The sequence below is a fragment of the Ceratosolen solmsi genome, unplaced genomic scaffold, assembly GCF_000503995.2.
Source record: "Ceratosolen solmsi marchali unplaced genomic scaffold, CerSol_1.0 scaffold47, whole genome shotgun sequence".
Lineage (NCBI taxonomy): Eukaryota > Metazoa > Arthropoda > Insecta > Hymenoptera > Agaonidae > Ceratosolen > Ceratosolen solmsi.
The window spans coordinates 82256-99726 of record NW_011948419.1 but is presented as its reverse complement, the minus strand read 5'-3'; the positions used below and the strand labels follow the sequence as shown (position 1 = coordinate 99726).

The following is a 17471-nucleotide window of genomic DNA, read 5'->3' as shown; positions in this document are numbered from 1 at the left end:
AACATAATTTGTAATGTATGAGTTATATTAAAAGTACCTGATTGATACATCATTTATAGAGATCATTTAATGAGTTTAATAAAGTTTAAGTCGAGATGTTCTTATCGGCCTTAATAAGCTGGATAAGTTGAACTCGCTAACACATCCCAATTACAAAATAGACTCATGCAAACGTCATAATAGAGCTTTCTGCAAGACGTAAGCAAGAATTGTTGAAATTACAATTTCATATGATCCATTTCATGGATATATAAAGTTAATAATAAACCTTTGTTGTAATAATAATAAAGCACGATTATCGGAAGCTCTCCAACATATTTAACGCCCGTTCCGAGTCCGAAAGAGAGTATAGCGGCGCAGGTCAAAGTCGCGGCAACAAACCTAAAATTACATTTAAGACAGAGTGCACTCGTGTTATCAAAAGACTCGCCCTTGCGAGGCCACATTCGACCGCATCGCCGTATCCTCGTCAGCCTGCGTGAGGGGCTCGCCTCCACCTACGCCACCCCCGCACCGACCTCCCACCACCTTCGCCCATCCCCCGAACGGTACCGAGCAAAATCACAGAGGCGTAAGGAGGCCGCCTCTCCGGTTACACATGCATTGGTCGACGCGTCCAGGAGCAGCTCGGCGCGTGCGCCCGGGGAGGCCGTGAACGAGGCCGCCCCACCGTTTCGGAGGAAAAGTCGCAGTGTGACCTGGAGCGCCGCTCCTCTAGGATGAGTAGGGCCCTCATGCGGCTCATCCAGCTCCCGCACACGGTTATCCTCGACATATCGCGACGTCAGTCGACTGAACCGAGACACAGCACCCGCATCTCCATACTGGAACACCTTCGCGAGTACAAGGTACGCGCCTACCTTGGCTGGGGAGAGAAAAGCTCTCCTACGCCTGGGAGCGAAAGTGCTTTTGGCCGCAAGAGTTCCGAGTATCGCTTCCCTCGCGCCTTTGACATTGCACAGAGGCCGAACGATGCACCGATGACCCGCGTTTATCCTCTAAACAAACACACTTTATCGCTTTCTGAATCAAGGACGCGCAACTTTTGGTAATTCGCGCACCGAAATCCTGAGCTTACTTAGCTTCTTCCTTCGTCAATGGACTCGCTTGTCTCTTAGTTGTTTGTAGTGCGCATAACGAGTGATCGGAATTTTCGACTTGGAATCTTAACATTTTACTACGGCCTGAAGTATAAGGCGATAAAAAATATTGACAACTAGTATTACGCGATTTGTGTGAAACATCGATGGAATGTACAGTTTTCATCTACGAACTTGTGCCCATTTTGTAACATCTCAAAATAAACACATTTACTCGATATTACTCGATATTTTACGTTTTCGTACATGACAAAATTTTAATATTCGAGTTGCATTCTGTTATGCGGCACGCAATAAAACTGTCAACGACACCAGTTTAAAAATATCTTTTTTAGTTTTCTTTTAAGAGCAAAAGTTATAAGTTCACTAAAATAATTACCTTTCTACGACATTTTTCTACGTATTATACAATACTCATATTAAATGGATAACCTTATTTATCTCATTAAGGCCGATTATGTTTAATTATATAATTTTCATGCTAACACTAAGGAAATATACGTACACTAAATCGGTAAAAGATTAATAAAATATTAAAGTGATTTTATATGAATGTAAAATTATTCAATTATAATAACCATGAGTACTATTTGAAATTTACTAGCTTGATGCATGAAAATAATATAATGACATTCCATTTTAATCGTAATTTATAGAGTGACAATTTTTTAATGTTAACTCTGATTACGCATGACCATTATAAAAAGCTCGTATATTAAAGCACGAAAGAAAAAAAAATAATAATAAGATTGAGTGAAAAGATGATATGAGTAAATATATGGGTAAAATTATTGAGAATCATGCTTTATAATTCTTCTATATGATAATATCCGATTAAAAGAAAACATGTTAAATCATTTTTATTTTTAATTCAATAAAGTTTTGTTTTTTAATATAAACTTATTTCTTCAATTATTAAAATTAAATATACGATAAAACTGATATTATATTTTCATTAATGAAAAATAGAAATATAAAACTGAATTATTATAAGAATGTCCAAAGTTTTAAAATCGTACGAATTGATACAGTTTAAAGAGGAAATAAATCTTAAAGGATACTTAGTTAATAACACTAAATAATATTTAAATAATCTCATACTCTAATAATTTTATTTATAAATCTATTTTCAGATATTGTTACCAAATTTAAATTTACTCCAAATTATTCTTTTGAACTAAATAATATCGATTTAATTGCAGTTGGCATGCAAAAAGCTGTGGATGACATCACTAAATACTGTACTTTCGTCATACGCGCACAACAAAATTGATGTGGGAAATAACTTTAACAGATTAAACATTCTTACATCCAAAACTTTACTAGATTTACAAGTATGTATTTAAGGATTATTATATCAATTTTTATCCAAGAATTTTCATACTGTTATTTACTGATTTATGTGATTTAATTAATGGCATCTAATTGGCTTTTTTTTTTCTTAATTAAATTGTCAATGATACTTTATTGGTGTTGTAAATTTTACGTTTTATGAAATATTTAGAATACAATGCAATCGGATATAATTGCTTATATATTAGTTTTATATATTTTGTTTATAATATGAAAGCCAAATACCATATAACATTATTTATTTATTAAACACGTTCAGAATAGAAAATTTTGTTTTTTTTATGTTTTTAATTTTTTTTTTTTTTTTTTTTTTTTTTTTTTTTTTTTTTTTTTTTTTTTTTTTTTCATAAAAACAACATGAATTTTGTACATTATTTTATAAATTTATAAATTGAATGAATAAACCACTAAATAATTGTACAAATTTTAATAAAACTAATAAAATTGCAGCTCTAGATCTATTGTATTAATCTCCTAGTATTTATCGTATTACGGATGTACCAATATATAATTAAAATAAAAGTCACATTTGCAAATATAAAAATATTTTGAAAAAAGTATTTTATATGATTTTTACTTTTAAAATATTAAAGAATTAATAATATACGACTATGTATGATTACAAATTTAACAAATATCATCTATTTTGCATTTAATAATCCATTAAACATACATATTACACTTACGCACATGTAGATATACAGCTGTTATAATAAAATAATTCTTGTGCGAATATTACAGCAGATGGTCATAAAGACCCGAGCAATAATTGCTAGCGTTTTTGCATTTCCTTAACATAAAACAATTTGGGTTATCCAACTATATTGAATAATTCTGGAGGATATATTAATAGTCATATAAACATTTTTTCTTAAAATCAAATTTTATAAATACATGATTTTAATATGTATTGAAAAAAAAAAACACAAAAAACCATATAAATTACATATACTTGGTTATTTGGACACTTAATTTTCAATGACGTTAAATTTTCTTATTTAAGATGAAATTCGATTAAGAACGGAGTCTTCAATAAAAATGAAAAAAAGCTAATTTATGCTTTTTGAAAGTAAAAATACGTATGTAATTAATCTATTGTTATAATATAAATTTATTTTATTTCAGAAGCAGTTAAAATTTTAAGGCTGCTGTAAAAATTAAATAAATAATAAAACTTATATAAGCAATTATTATACAAATACTACCAAAGAAAAATTAATTAAGTAAATTATATACTCTTATTGCAAAAAATGTACGCATAAAATTATCTTTGATAATATTTGAAAAATCTAGCACATGTTACTTTTCTACTCAAATGAAATATGTCATAAGATGTCCGCAATAAGTGAAAATTAAATTTCTACATTAATATATATTATTATGAAAATTAATTATTGAATTAAATGTTCAAAGTATTCTTAATTAATAAGAAAATAAATTACTATATTCATCAACGTACACGAAAATTCTTTGTAGATATAACCCACTCTGTGTTATATACATATATGTATATATATATATATATATATGATTTATTGTTAATGCCTTATTTATGTATTAAAATTTTAACAACATTAGTCATAATGATTCATAATTCAGTATGATTGTAAATGGGAACTATTTACCTAAATATTTGGATTGAATGTGAAATAAATAGAGTGTTTTAATAATCACAAAAATTGCTCAGATGAATAAATGAAATTATATGAAAAATATCTTCCCATTTGTTCGAATAATGGAAAACTTGTGTTGAAGTATAAGAATTTTTAAGAAATAAATAAAGACAATCAAGAAGCTTTATCCATGTGCATTATTAATGGAAATTTGCTTGTTCCTAGGCAAATTTCTTATAGAATTTTTAATTTTTAATCTGAATATTGATCCTTTAGGAATGATATAAATAAAATTTTGTCACTTCAATGAATGAAAAGATGAGACAACACACCTTGTACATAATCTTAATTATTGTCACAGGCCTACTTATAAAAGTAAAATTAATCTTTAGTTTTAATGAATATCGAGTATTAATTGAAGTGGAATTTAATATGAAAAAGACAATGTTGCAACGAGTAAATATTATTGTTCGAACGAAGCCACTGAAAATTCTTAAAAATAATTCCCAATTATTTACGTTCTCGGTAGCAATCTCGCATCTCAATCGTTAGTCAATCGTTACAATTATTAAAGTTGCAAAAGTAAAAATTCACTACGATCATAACATAAGACAGGGGAGGTTATGGGCACGTTAAATAGATCGTTAGCTTTTCCCGGGTACGCCGATATAATTGATTTCACTTGAGGACTTTGAATGGCGCTTACCGATTGCCAATCCCATTGCAAGCCGGAAAGTAACTGTGACAGAATCGCTACGCCGAGCATCCGCCATTTGCACGATTATCAGATAATAAGAAAGAGACGTCTCGCGCAAAAAATCGAAACCCCCAAATAAATCTGAAAGCGCTCCGTCGTTCCTTATCCTCGTTGCGACCTACTAATTATCATATAACGAGCGAGCACGTACACAGTCGTAGACCTCCGTAACAAATCCTCTCGCTCTCTCGCTCGATTATCACCATCTCCATTCCCCTGGACAGCCGTTTGGCGCCATCTGCCGTATGCCGTAGAAAGTACGCGTATGACACGTCCGCCACTGTGAGTGTGCGTGGCGGCGACGAGATTACGCTTGCTACACTACTAATGCACGGCAATATCAGCGACGTATGAAAGTGTCGCTGCTCCTCTTAAGTGTGCGAGCATCGTATACCGGCGACTGCAGCAAGTTAAATTCCTATAGTCCAGTTGCGCGAATGGGGCCGTCGACACGAAGACGACGACCGTCGCGGCACACGCGACCGTAAGGCATAACATGCTTTGGGGCTATTTGAGTATCATCTGCAAGAATTTTCTAAGTCGTTGGATCCCAGCACAGGTATCCTCTATATTTTTATTATTATGCTCACTGTCTCTCTCCCATTCTTTATCTCACTCCCTCTCTCACTCGCTCACACACACACACACACGCACATTAGCATGCACATATACACACACACACGTGCACACATGTCTTTATCTCACTCCCTCTCTCACTCGCTCACACACACACACACGCACACACACACACGCACATTAGCATGCACATATACATACACACGCACACATGCACACACACACACACATATACACACTCTATATATATATATATATATATATATATATATATATATATATATATCGTTCGTTCTTATGTTTTGTGCAATTGTTTGTTGGGAGCGACGCGCGCGTTTCCGAGGGCTAAGGTTTCGGAACGAAGGGCCTTTTTGCAGGTCAATTTTTGCGAACGAAGCTTTCGTCGTACGACGGAGCGATGAGCACTGGTTTTGCGAGAGAATGAGATAGTTTGGAGAAGCCAGGCAGGTTCTCGAAAGCAATTCTAGAATTGAAAATTCCGATACAGTTTGGCGTTTGTCAAATGTTATTTTTGGCCTCGTACAACAAATTGATTCATAAATATTAGTAAGGCTTTGAGCTTTTTTTTCAAATTATTTAAGTAAAGATAACGACGCGGCAGTACAAAATTTTCAGTGTTCGAAACCAAACCGAGTTAAGAAGGAAAAGGTAATGAATTTGAAAATGTCTAGTTAGATATCCCGTAAAATGGATTAGATAGTGGTTTCTTTTAGGTTAGTGCTAGTCTACATGCAATATATATATATAACGAGGACCTTCATCACGTGATGATTTTTCTTTACGAACATAATATAAACATCGTTAAAACACTACTAAGTTTACGTATTTATTTGCTTAAGAGAAAAATTTTCCGATCAATCCATTCACCTCGTCTAGTTTTAGTTTTCAATGTTGGGATACGGCCTGTCCAATTTTTCATTCGATATTTATCATTTTTAATTCAAGAAAATCGATCGTAACATTCACTCATTTTCTTAGCTTAACTTGGTTAAGAGTCGTGGAGAACCGTAGATTACGAGTAAAAAGAGGAAATCAAGATATATGAGAGAATTTGAGTATTGACAAAGCTTGTTTTAGTTGAACATACATAAATTACTATAGAAAATTATTTTAAAAAATTCAGTAGCCATTATCTTTGGGATTCGATTGTGTTGTTTATTGTTTTAGTTTGTGACAAAATTGTCAAAATAACTAAATAGTAATGACAATTTCTTTATACGAATTTCTCGTGTTTATATTTTTAACATTAATTTTTATGATCCGATGAATTCGCATATTATTTATGTTAAGCAAAGCATGAGAATTGAGCGATAAATCAACTACTTATGAAAAATTATTATCATTAATATAGTATAAAACTCGTAAACAATGATTGTTTTAGATACTTTATTCGTACTGCTTGTAAACGTATATAATTTTTTGAACTAATTAAGTAAAATTGTATGAATTATTGTAATCGTAAGCTGGATTTTTTATTTTAAACAATAATAGTATTGATGCCATCATCACTCACGTATACACAGTTTATTTTATCAAAGCTATTTCATGTGTATATATATATATATATATAAACATTAATTTTATATTTAGCATAAGTGGTTACGTTAATGCTTGAAGCTTAAAATTCTCGCCTTTATATAAACTTTTAAATATCGAAGATTAAACTTAATTTATAAAATATTTAAGACATTTTAAACTATTAAATATTCTATTATAAATTCGAAAAATTTTGAGAAAGTACAAATCGTTGATTAATTTGTTGCTTATACTTATAATTAATGCTATTAATTTTCTATAATTTTTACATAACTCAACTTCTCTCAACATTCAATTAAAAATTAACAATATTACTGCCAAATTATAATGCTATTTCTTAATCGTATGAAAATAGTAACGGACGTTATGAATGAAAAATTGTTAAACTTTGTCAATTTTTTTACATATTTTCGTACGCAAGAGTCAATGAGCTTATAATTTACTCTATCGATTTATTGTCTAAAATATTGGTATCGTTTAAGGTCCTATAGAATTCCGTATTTATATAAAATTTTACTTTTTAACGACTAGAATTTTCTATTTTATTAAATCCTCAGCAATAAGCAAATATAACATAAAGTATATTTATTATCGGCTCGATTTCTTCAAATAGATTCTACGATATATTTTCCGATTCATTTAAAAAAAAAATTTTTCTTAAATATTTTTATGTATAACATTAATTTTTTCAAACATTTCAAAATTCACATTAATTCCAAGTTTTACGTATCGAGCTTCCTTATATACATATAATACACAAGATTCATACGTCCCGATATAACCTTAAACTGACCGACCGCCGTCTCAAAGCACAAATTGCACTGGAGTATAATATATTAATTTTCAGTCAATTTGAATTTTATTACAAAATAATTTTTGTATATTGGTTTGAATTATTTTCAGAATTATTAAATTTGTAAGCTTCTGGTCGGTTGCTAGCGCCTAAAGTTTAAAATGAGAATTGAATCGTACACTCATTGACAAATCATAAGAGAGAAAATTTTTTTTAATTTTCTATATGAAATTACTAAGATTTTCAAATCGAATGAACAACTAAACAACTTATGTACAATTAAAACTAATTTTATATATTCGTTTACAAATTTTCAATTTCCATTTCATTTAAAAAGTCATGCCCTGGATGTGCTAAAAAGTAGCGACGAGTATAATGTATCGAAATGATCGTTGAAATGAAAATTTTAATAAGCTATTAAAGAAATAGCTTGTTATTTATTTATTTATTTATTTATTTTAAAGCAATATCGTTTTTATGTAAGTAATTGTACGGCGAAGGGAGGGGGGGCTAAAAAATTACGAATTAAAAATATTTCGAACGAAAAAATAAGTAAAAATAAAAGATAAAAATTTCGGTCAAAGTGAATTTGGCGTTAAGGTTTCATTTTAAATTTCGCGGCAGGTGTCGTATGCGCGCCTGCGTGTCGGCCATTTCCGCCTCGTTCCGTGCACTTCCGCACGCGATTCTCGATTCTTCTAACCAATCCCATTGATCGGCCGTCTGGTTTCGCATTATCCTCCTCTCCTCCCGTTACCGTCCCTCTCCCCGCAATATCACCCGCCTTCCAAAACCGACCGACCGTTCGACCGACCATCGCCACTGCTGTACCCAACCTCGACGCACCAATGCTCCTCCATCTACTCCGCCCCCCCCCCTTACCGTCTCGCGCAACGCTCACGCTGTCGCCCCACCCCACTAGCAAATGACCTCGCGTGTGCGCAAGTAAGACAGACGCACGAGCTCCGAACGGCTGAGTAGTCGAGTGAGGACAACTTACATAGCTGCCGCAGTACGAGAACGCGTCACCACGTAGGCTTTCATAGCTAATACCTACTACTACCTGCCTCTACGTAATATTACTCAAGGGCTCGCGAGCTTGCTCGAAGAGCGCGCGCGCACATTAACGTCACGCATTCTTCTCTCGAGAATACTCCCTCTTCGTTGGTTGGGAAGCGAGAGCGCGCAATAGAGCCTGTGATTAAAGAGTGTGTGCGTGGATCTCCCAGCACCATACTTATTCCTGAGTACTTTAAACGCGGAAGAACAGTCGGGGATACGTCATTCGGGTCAATCCGATCGGAGCTAAGAGAAGCGCTAAGGGCTTATTGAAAATCAACAACGTAAGTGTTGCGTCGTTGTTGCGCATCAGCTGCTGCGACATCACACGGCACGTGCGTGTGCAATCATACGTACATGCATGTAGTGACTTGGATACAGATACACCTTTTTCCGTATCGTTATTCAGGGTTGGGGCGATTAGTGGTGGCGGCGGTGGCGTGTCGGGGCGGGGGGGGGGGGGGGGGGGGGGGTTAAGGACAAACGGGCGAGAGCGAGAGTACGGGTCGAGGAAACGTCGATCTGTTCCATTTTTTTTTTTTGGTTAAGGTACACTCCATCGCCATCGTCACCTTATCCACGCTCTTTTCCCTTTTTTCCTTTTGCTCGCCGTGTGTGGAACTTGCGCTCGACGTAGACGCGTGCACGATTGCTTCGTTGGCGGCAAAGCACCAACGGCACCCTCCTCGGCAGATGTGCTAAGTGCTCCACTGCCGTAGTCGTATTGTAAGCGTAAAGTCTGACCGGCGGCTGACGGTCATCGCATAAGAATTAATGTTGCCGCTTTAAAATCATTGGAAATGGAACGAGCGACGTGATTTCGAACTCCACAAGTCACATTTCATTTGAGTTTTTGTTTATTTCTTCTCTCTCCCCTCCTCCACCTTGTCACGCGTTGCAATATTCCCGGATTATTATCACTTGATTATACGTTGCAATTCTCCATCTCTCTCTCTCTCTCTCTCTCTCTCTTTCTCTCTCTCTCTCTCTCCCCCCCTCCCTCCCTTTGTCTTTTACCCCCAATGTGTTTCTACGATTCAACAGCTGTCCACCTCACATATCACCACAAATCACAAATAGAAATAACTCGATTGTCCGATAATCATACGTAATTTTTATTGTCGCACGAGGCTGTTTTTCACTTTTGTTCATTCTCCCCTCCCTGTTTGTATTAGCTTAATAAAAAATAAATTACTACATTTCAAACATGCTATGCGTTTTTTTTTTTCGTTTTTTATAAGCGATAGACGTTTATTGGCGCTGGTGTTTTTACACTCGACGCCAACTTGCGTATTTACTTGTAAATTTTTCTGCGCAAAGCTTCTCAACGAGACTCTATTTTTATTGTACAATTATGAGTTATTGCAGTAAGATTATAATGCACAAATGAAACATTTGCTATTCAATTTCAATTTAGATTTTAATTGAAACATCCGTCGTTTATTCGCTGAAAATTATTAAAAATACAAACTTGGAATAATACGGGAGTTAACTTGTCAATTTACGGTAGTAAGACCGTCACGACATCGTCTCTCAAATTGTAAAATACAGGGCAGATGTTCCAAGATGGTCGCTAAGTCGCGAAAGTCCGCTTCACAGTAGTGCGCTCCTACGGGAAAAGGAAGTACACGCGTCCTAAACAATCATTTTATCGTCTCAAAAACTGCTGTAGCTTATCGTACGGAGTTACAAACTTTTTGAAAACTCAGTATCCAGCATCTTCTTGTAATAAAGCACATCGCTTTGCTGCATCCATTGACTTCACGTATATTGGGATTGTTACTGTGGTTATAGCTCTACTACACATTCGATCACACATTCTCGAATTTAAAGGTCTGCTTTATTTATCAACTATCAATTTTATCTCTATGCATAGTCAAATATTTTTTCTGTATCGAACCGAAGCATTATTAATTACCATGTATACTTTATATAATTCATGTAAACTTATTTTCTATATCTGCAGGTATAATTTTTATGTTAGGCTAATTTGTATCTACATATTTTTATTTTAAACGTAATTTTAAAGCTGAAATACTGGGTTACATTAATGGTCATAGATCATAAAATTAACCTTAACTTGGCGAGAACAGTAAATTGAACATCTTGTTAATCCAGCGTTCCTATATGATGAACTTATTTATAATTCTTAATTCAAGTTACTTCTTACAAAGAAATATGCGTTTTCAACTTTTTGTTTTTCAATTAATAGTAGTACTTAAATATCTATAAAAAATAATTTCCATATTATCCATTCAATTTTTCATATCATTAAGATGTACTTTCCTTTGGGATTATATCCATGATTGATAAAGTATCCTAGATTATACAAATTTTGTCTAGAAAAGTATATGAACAGAGTACCAATGTATTTACGTTTTCATAGGTTATATATTTAAATTGGTACTTCAATGCTAAAATTGAATAATTTACTTACATAAAATATTTCTATACCAATTACAGATGCCAAGAAGTAGGAGACGTCACCGTTCGCGAAGCCATTCGCGATCACATTCACCTGCTTCACCACAATATGATCACAAACGAAGGCGGATTGATCATGAAAGTCCTCCAAGTAAAGGAACATATAGGTGAATAGTTTTCCAATATAAAAATAATACATTTTCTATGTTTGTCGTTAATTGAGGGTTTTTTAAAAAATTTGTTTCACCAACGATGTATCTACTATAAATTAAACATTATTGTTTTGTGAAATTAACTACCAATGCTAATAATTTATAAACAGGGAAATATAAAATTAGCCAATAAACCTATGCAGTTCTTTATCGTGTATACATGATTTTCTATAGTTTAAATTAATAAAAATATTAAGTTTATATAAAATGAATCTTAGCTTTAGTAATTGTATTAACTACTAAATGTGTTGCGAAGCTCTTTTAAACTGGGCAATAAGTATTAAGATTTTATCAAAATATAATACTTCATTTACTCTAATGGCAAAATAAAATATTATTTCTTTAAATCGTATATCCAGAAAACAAACTTACATAAGTTTTCATTTAGATTTATGTCACTTACCTTCTTAATTAAACGTACTTCACAGACATTCTAAGATTTATGAAGCATTAGAATGAAGTGGAAATAATGTTATTTAAAATACATGGTATAAACAAATTTTGATGACACTGTGATTTATAACCTTATCTATTAATGAGCTTATGATAACAAAGATTTGAATAAGATCAGCGTGAACAATATACAAATATATAATGATGAATTTGTTCAGAGTATTTAAAATAAATTGTTAGTAAAAACATTAAATTAAACATTGCTTTTATGTATAATTTTAAATATCCTGTAATACTTAACGGAATTAATATATTTGTTTACTATTTACTGTTAATACGAAAGTATATAATATTCTACAGTGAATTTAATGTACAATTTATCTCAACATAATATAAAAATGTCTTAAAAATTGACAAATTAAAACACTATTAGAACTAAATGTTGAAATATTAACATAACATGAAATGAAATACTTAATATCCATATAGACGATAATTCCTTTCATGAATGAATTAAAATGTGTTAATATATTTAAATTATTAACATATATTTTTGAAAATTTAAACTTTTTTAAATATCACTAGTCATATAAAATATTATTACAACGCTATTACACTGTGTAAGGAATTCTCTTCATCATTTACCTAATGTAAATGTGCTCGTCTTATGATAGAAAATTATTAAAGGGTCGATTCATTTTGACAGTCAAAATTCAAATTTGTTATAATTGATTAAAAAAAAAAATCGTTTTCATACGTTAAATGAAAATTTTTTAATTATAAAATAGTAATAAAAAAGTTATCGAAATATAATTTTATGATATTTTTCAAATTTATTTCTATGAAATAGCAAAATTTAAATAATATATCAGATTTTTATATTATATAAATTAAATTTTATTTTTAAAAAAGAATCATCGAATTCTTATATACTTTGTTTTATTTATATATTATTTATTGTGGACATAAAAATACGTATACATTTTATAAAAATTATTAATTGTGTCAGGTTTATGATTTCAGTCACGAAGTGTTTTAATAGTCAACTACAAACTCGATCATTTTGTAATTACTCTAGTAATAACAACATTTTTATATTTTGTATTTGTAAATTTAAATAGAAAGCATACTGAAGTCTTTTTCATGAAAAAAAAAAATAGATAAAATTTAATATCTTATTTAAAATTTGAAGTGATAAACGACCACGTTAACTCAACATAAATATTTTATTTTATAATCTGTATTATTCATTTTTATCGCGATAATTAATAATTACTAGATATAAGTAAAGTGATAATTAAATTAAAAGAAGATAAAATCTTTGTTATCAGGCTAGATCGGAATAGCTTAAGAAAACCTTATTTTATATAATTTATTCTAATAATTTATATTTTTACTTAAATGCAAAACGATAACAGCAATTCTATAGAAAATATGATTGTGTCTATTATAAGAATAAAATTTTTAAATAAAATTTATGTATTCTTTATATTTTAATATTTATATAAACGCAATCGAAAAAAAAATGTATAAAAATACGATATCGAATATGCTAATGTTAATTATAAATAAGGCTAAATTCAGTCATAACGTAAATGCATTAAAAAGCCTAAATCATTTGGATTCTATTACACCCAGCGCATACGAATTATAACTCACTCGACTTTGATAATAAAACAATTCAAATTCATTACGTACTTCAAAATATGCGAAATTCGTAGAGGTAAGATGATTAATCGTATTAGGATCTTATAAGGGTTTATAAGCATATTATTTCAATGAATTTTATCAATTAGCTGGTTGAAAAATACTTTCTTATTGGCTTGTCGATTAATTTCTCGTCTTTTGATCGCCAGTTGTAACCATTTTTAACAACTTTTAAATTATTTTACTACTTTTACTTTGCTCAATTTTGAATGCACCATTAATTTTCTATTTAATATCGAGCATGTGCTTGAGTTATTATTAAATTTGTTAATATATATATATATATATATATATATATATATATATATATATATAAATGAATCCCTTAATATATACATAATTTATTAACTTATTATGTTTAATCAAAGATAGAAAGAATAATTTTCATGAATTACGTTCATTGACAAACAGATAAATTGTACTGTAATTATATTCTTATCATTTATTAGCGATCGATCTGACTCTTATTATATAATTGTGAAATGGGTTTGATATTTCTTTTGCGGTGCTTTTGTCTTTCAAAAACTTAATATATAAAGCCTGCCCTACTAAATAAATGTTATGGCGCTTATATAAACTAATATTTGTATATTATATAAATTATATTCTATAATGAGAACATTGATTATTGACTGCTTTATACTTATGGACAAGTATACTTCTAAAAATATTATAATGCTTAACTTTTGCACTTGCTTATTGGATTACAAAACATAGTATTTTAAATAATGAAAGTTCTCTCCGTGCATTTATATTGCATTTAGTATGAAATAAATTAAAATTGTCAAAGTAATCGTAATTTTGCTTACATACTAAAATATTAAGTTTTTGAAATGATAATAATATATTTTGGTTCATTAGAAGATTTAATATTGCACTTTTGTTTTGTATTGAAAGTATTAGACAAGTCGAATCATGTTTTATAATTTTACAATAATTTACTTTTTTTGTTATTTGACTATATTAAATAACCATTATTAGAAGACTTTCCTTTTATTAAATAAAATTTTTTATATAAAATGACTGATTATATACAAATAATGTTGGAGGTGCATTAAATAATGAAGTACATTTTCTATAAACAATCATCATTATAGCATTATAAAATCTGAATAAGAAAATTTAAAAAGGATTGATATTGTCGAAAAGTGTATCGTTATAGTGGTGGTTGTCCGATGGGATAATCCTCAGATTATTATGGCCTAAAAATAATGTGAATAACATGCGATACATTTCAATATTTACCGTCGAAAGATGACGAAATTACAATGTAGAAGATGTCAATGAAATTTAACCAAGCACCTTTCAACAGTTAGTATCGAAGCAGTTACCTTCAATCGATACAAATAATTGAAAAAGCCGATATGTAGGAATACCGACATTTTACCGACAATCGGTGAAAAATCTACTTACTATTTTTCATTCGTCAACTACCACAATTATTTTAAATGTCTTCATTCATAATTTAAGAATTGCATACGTTGAATCGTGCCATGTCGTCGTCAGTCATCTTTTCAAAAATTCTACCCAACGATTGTCGAGCATTGTTTCCGTTGTAACTCGACTCTTACAATGCTCACAGCGCTTGAACCTAGCAAATAGTGTAATCCATGCCACGATTTTCTCGTTATTCTTATCCGCATGTCGGCGGTGTATTAATTTGTTTTATAATGAAACTTGCGCGTCCGAATCAGCGACGCATTATACGTGCATCTCTTAAAGAGACGTCCGTCATATCCAAGCCACTCGCCTCGATTTGCTTCATTCGCTACGTTTAACATTCGTGTAATTTAACGAAGAGCTTACTTATTTATAATTGAACAGTGACGCAACGGACGATATTATAGTTGATTTGTCCTGAATGTCGACAATTTGCTTTGAGGCAGCCAGCTCGTCATTCTTTTCTCCTAATGTAAACAAAAGTGGGAGAGGGAGACAGACAGTGAAAAGACAATAACTTCGAATGCATGATCACGAACAACGATCCGTTATGATACTCCGTTCATACTAAACATGCGCTTAATGTCGTAATTAAATTTTTCACTAGTGGTAATTTTTACCATCTCCCATCCTTTTCTGTCATTCAATTGCATTGGGAAGAAAAGGATAGAGTTGCAAGGTCGAATGCTTTCGCCCGTCGACAAAGAGTTCCCACTCTGGTGTTCCATCATCCAGCGCCTATCTCTTTTTCCTCTATCTCCTTCCCCGCCTTCGACATCCCACGTCCCGGTACATCACGTTGCAAATTGCCTCTCTCTCTCTCTCTCTCTCTCTCTCTCTCGGTCGGTACACCCCCCCCCTCCCATCACCACCACCCCGCCTCATTCGCGGCCGCCTCCCACTATCGGCTCTTCGCCGCCGTAATAGTAGCGGAATCCTTCAATTTCCGAAGGTTCAAATACGTGTGCAGTCGCTCGACCGCCAGACGACGCCGCGTACAACCACGAGGCAACCGGACGGACTAGACACCCTTCCGATCAGATGCTCGATGTCGTTTCCTTGCGCTCGCTGCTCCCGTTATCTAAAGGCCTAAAGCAAAGGCCATTTATAATAATTGAAAACCGAGCCTTGGCCGAAGAGGAGGTGGACGAGGCGATTGACAAAAAATCAACGACTTTGGGGTTAGTGTGCTTGATTGGTTTTATTTTAAAAGGATTGGCCAAAGTGTTGTTTGTTTATCTTGCGGTGAGAAATGACCCCTCGTGTCCAATGTCGATGCTAGCAACGGTTTTTTGCTTTTGGTTTGCAGCTCACCTGGATTTTAGAATAATAATAAATCGGAACATCCAATTGTGATAAAATAAGAAATTAATTATTTTCTTCATTTAATTTGTTTTGATTGTTCTTTTTTTTCTTTTTTCTTTAGGACTTTATAATATGGTCCTCCGGAACGTATTAAATTCAAGCCGAACATTTTTTTTTTTTTTTTTTTTTTTTTTTTTTTTTACAAAATTTATAAAATCCATACGCTATTTTACTTAGAAATATACTCGTTTAAAGTAACAGGTAATTGGATGTTTTTCATTTACTCAGATTTACTCGTTCATTTCTATTTGTAATTTCATATTGAATAAAAATAAATAGTAAATCTCAATTGCAGATATTTTATATTTAATATTATTAGCAAATGCTGTTGTAATATCGATAACATACGCTTGTTATTTCATTATTCTTACATGAATTAAATGCTATGTACTACAAAAGTGCTGTTTACCAAATAAAAATAATGAATAATTTTTGCCAAAGGCCATTCTTACGATATCTTCTTGACGTTTTGCGCGACAGTTATCTTTGCATTGCAATTCCTGGCGAAATAATGTTAAAAATCCGGAGCAATATTTCTTTGCCACCCACCAAGAGCAAACAACTCGAGCCTTTCAAAATAAAATCACGGAAGAAAAAAAAAGTCTTTTCCCCCTCAAAGTTCATTGCCACGCTCTCTTGAAGTGCGCGAATGAGAAAGATACGCAGAGTGGGGCAGGCAAAGATGCAATTTGGAGACGGCGAAAGTATAACGAGCAGTTATTTTCTAATTATTATCGCCGGGGATCAGTGCAGCGGTGCGTCGTGGAGGAGCGGCGCCGCATACGTTTTCACCAGCCCGACTCGCCTAACAAGAAGAATAGCCAAGGACTAGCGGACGGAGGTGTGAGTCGCATGACAAGGGCGGAAGTGTCAGGAGGATGCCGGCACTCGACGTACTTTTATCGAGGTATTCTTTGCCGCGCGCGTTACCTCAACGAACGAGCATTGTCACACTATTATTTGTTTGGTCGGAACCAAGAGTCGGAACGATCGTTGCTTTTTGCTTTTCCCGAAATTCGCCGATACTCGTTACTTTGTATTTTAATGAAAGTTCCAATACTGTCTTGAGGGGCCTGTATAAGGTCAAAGTGCTCGACATTTTCTCCAATCGAAATTTAATGG

The 17471-nt window shown here is 32.5% G+C and overlaps 1 protein-coding gene across 3 annotated transcripts in view; it reads left to right on the top strand.

Moving 5' to 3' along the window:
• Positions 1-688: 688 nt before the first annotated feature.
• Positions 689-17471, top strand: part of Doa (CDC like kinase darkener of apricot) — a 64927-nt gene continuing 48144 nt past the window's right edge. Inside the window, exons 1-3 of one of the 3 annotated variants that reach the window (XM_011497353.1) lie at positions 689-848; positions 2303-2434; positions 11272-11399. In XM_011497353.1, the coding sequence (XP_011495655.1) occupies positions 720-848; positions 2303-2434; positions 11272-11399 (389 nt within the window). In that variant the 5' untranslated portion in view covers positions 689-719. Of the gene's footprint in view, positions 849-2302; positions 2435-11271; positions 11400-16010; positions 16166-16945; positions 17257-17471 lie in introns of those variants that run through there. The other 2 variants (XM_011497354.1, XM_011497355.1) reach the window with 2 other exon arrangements.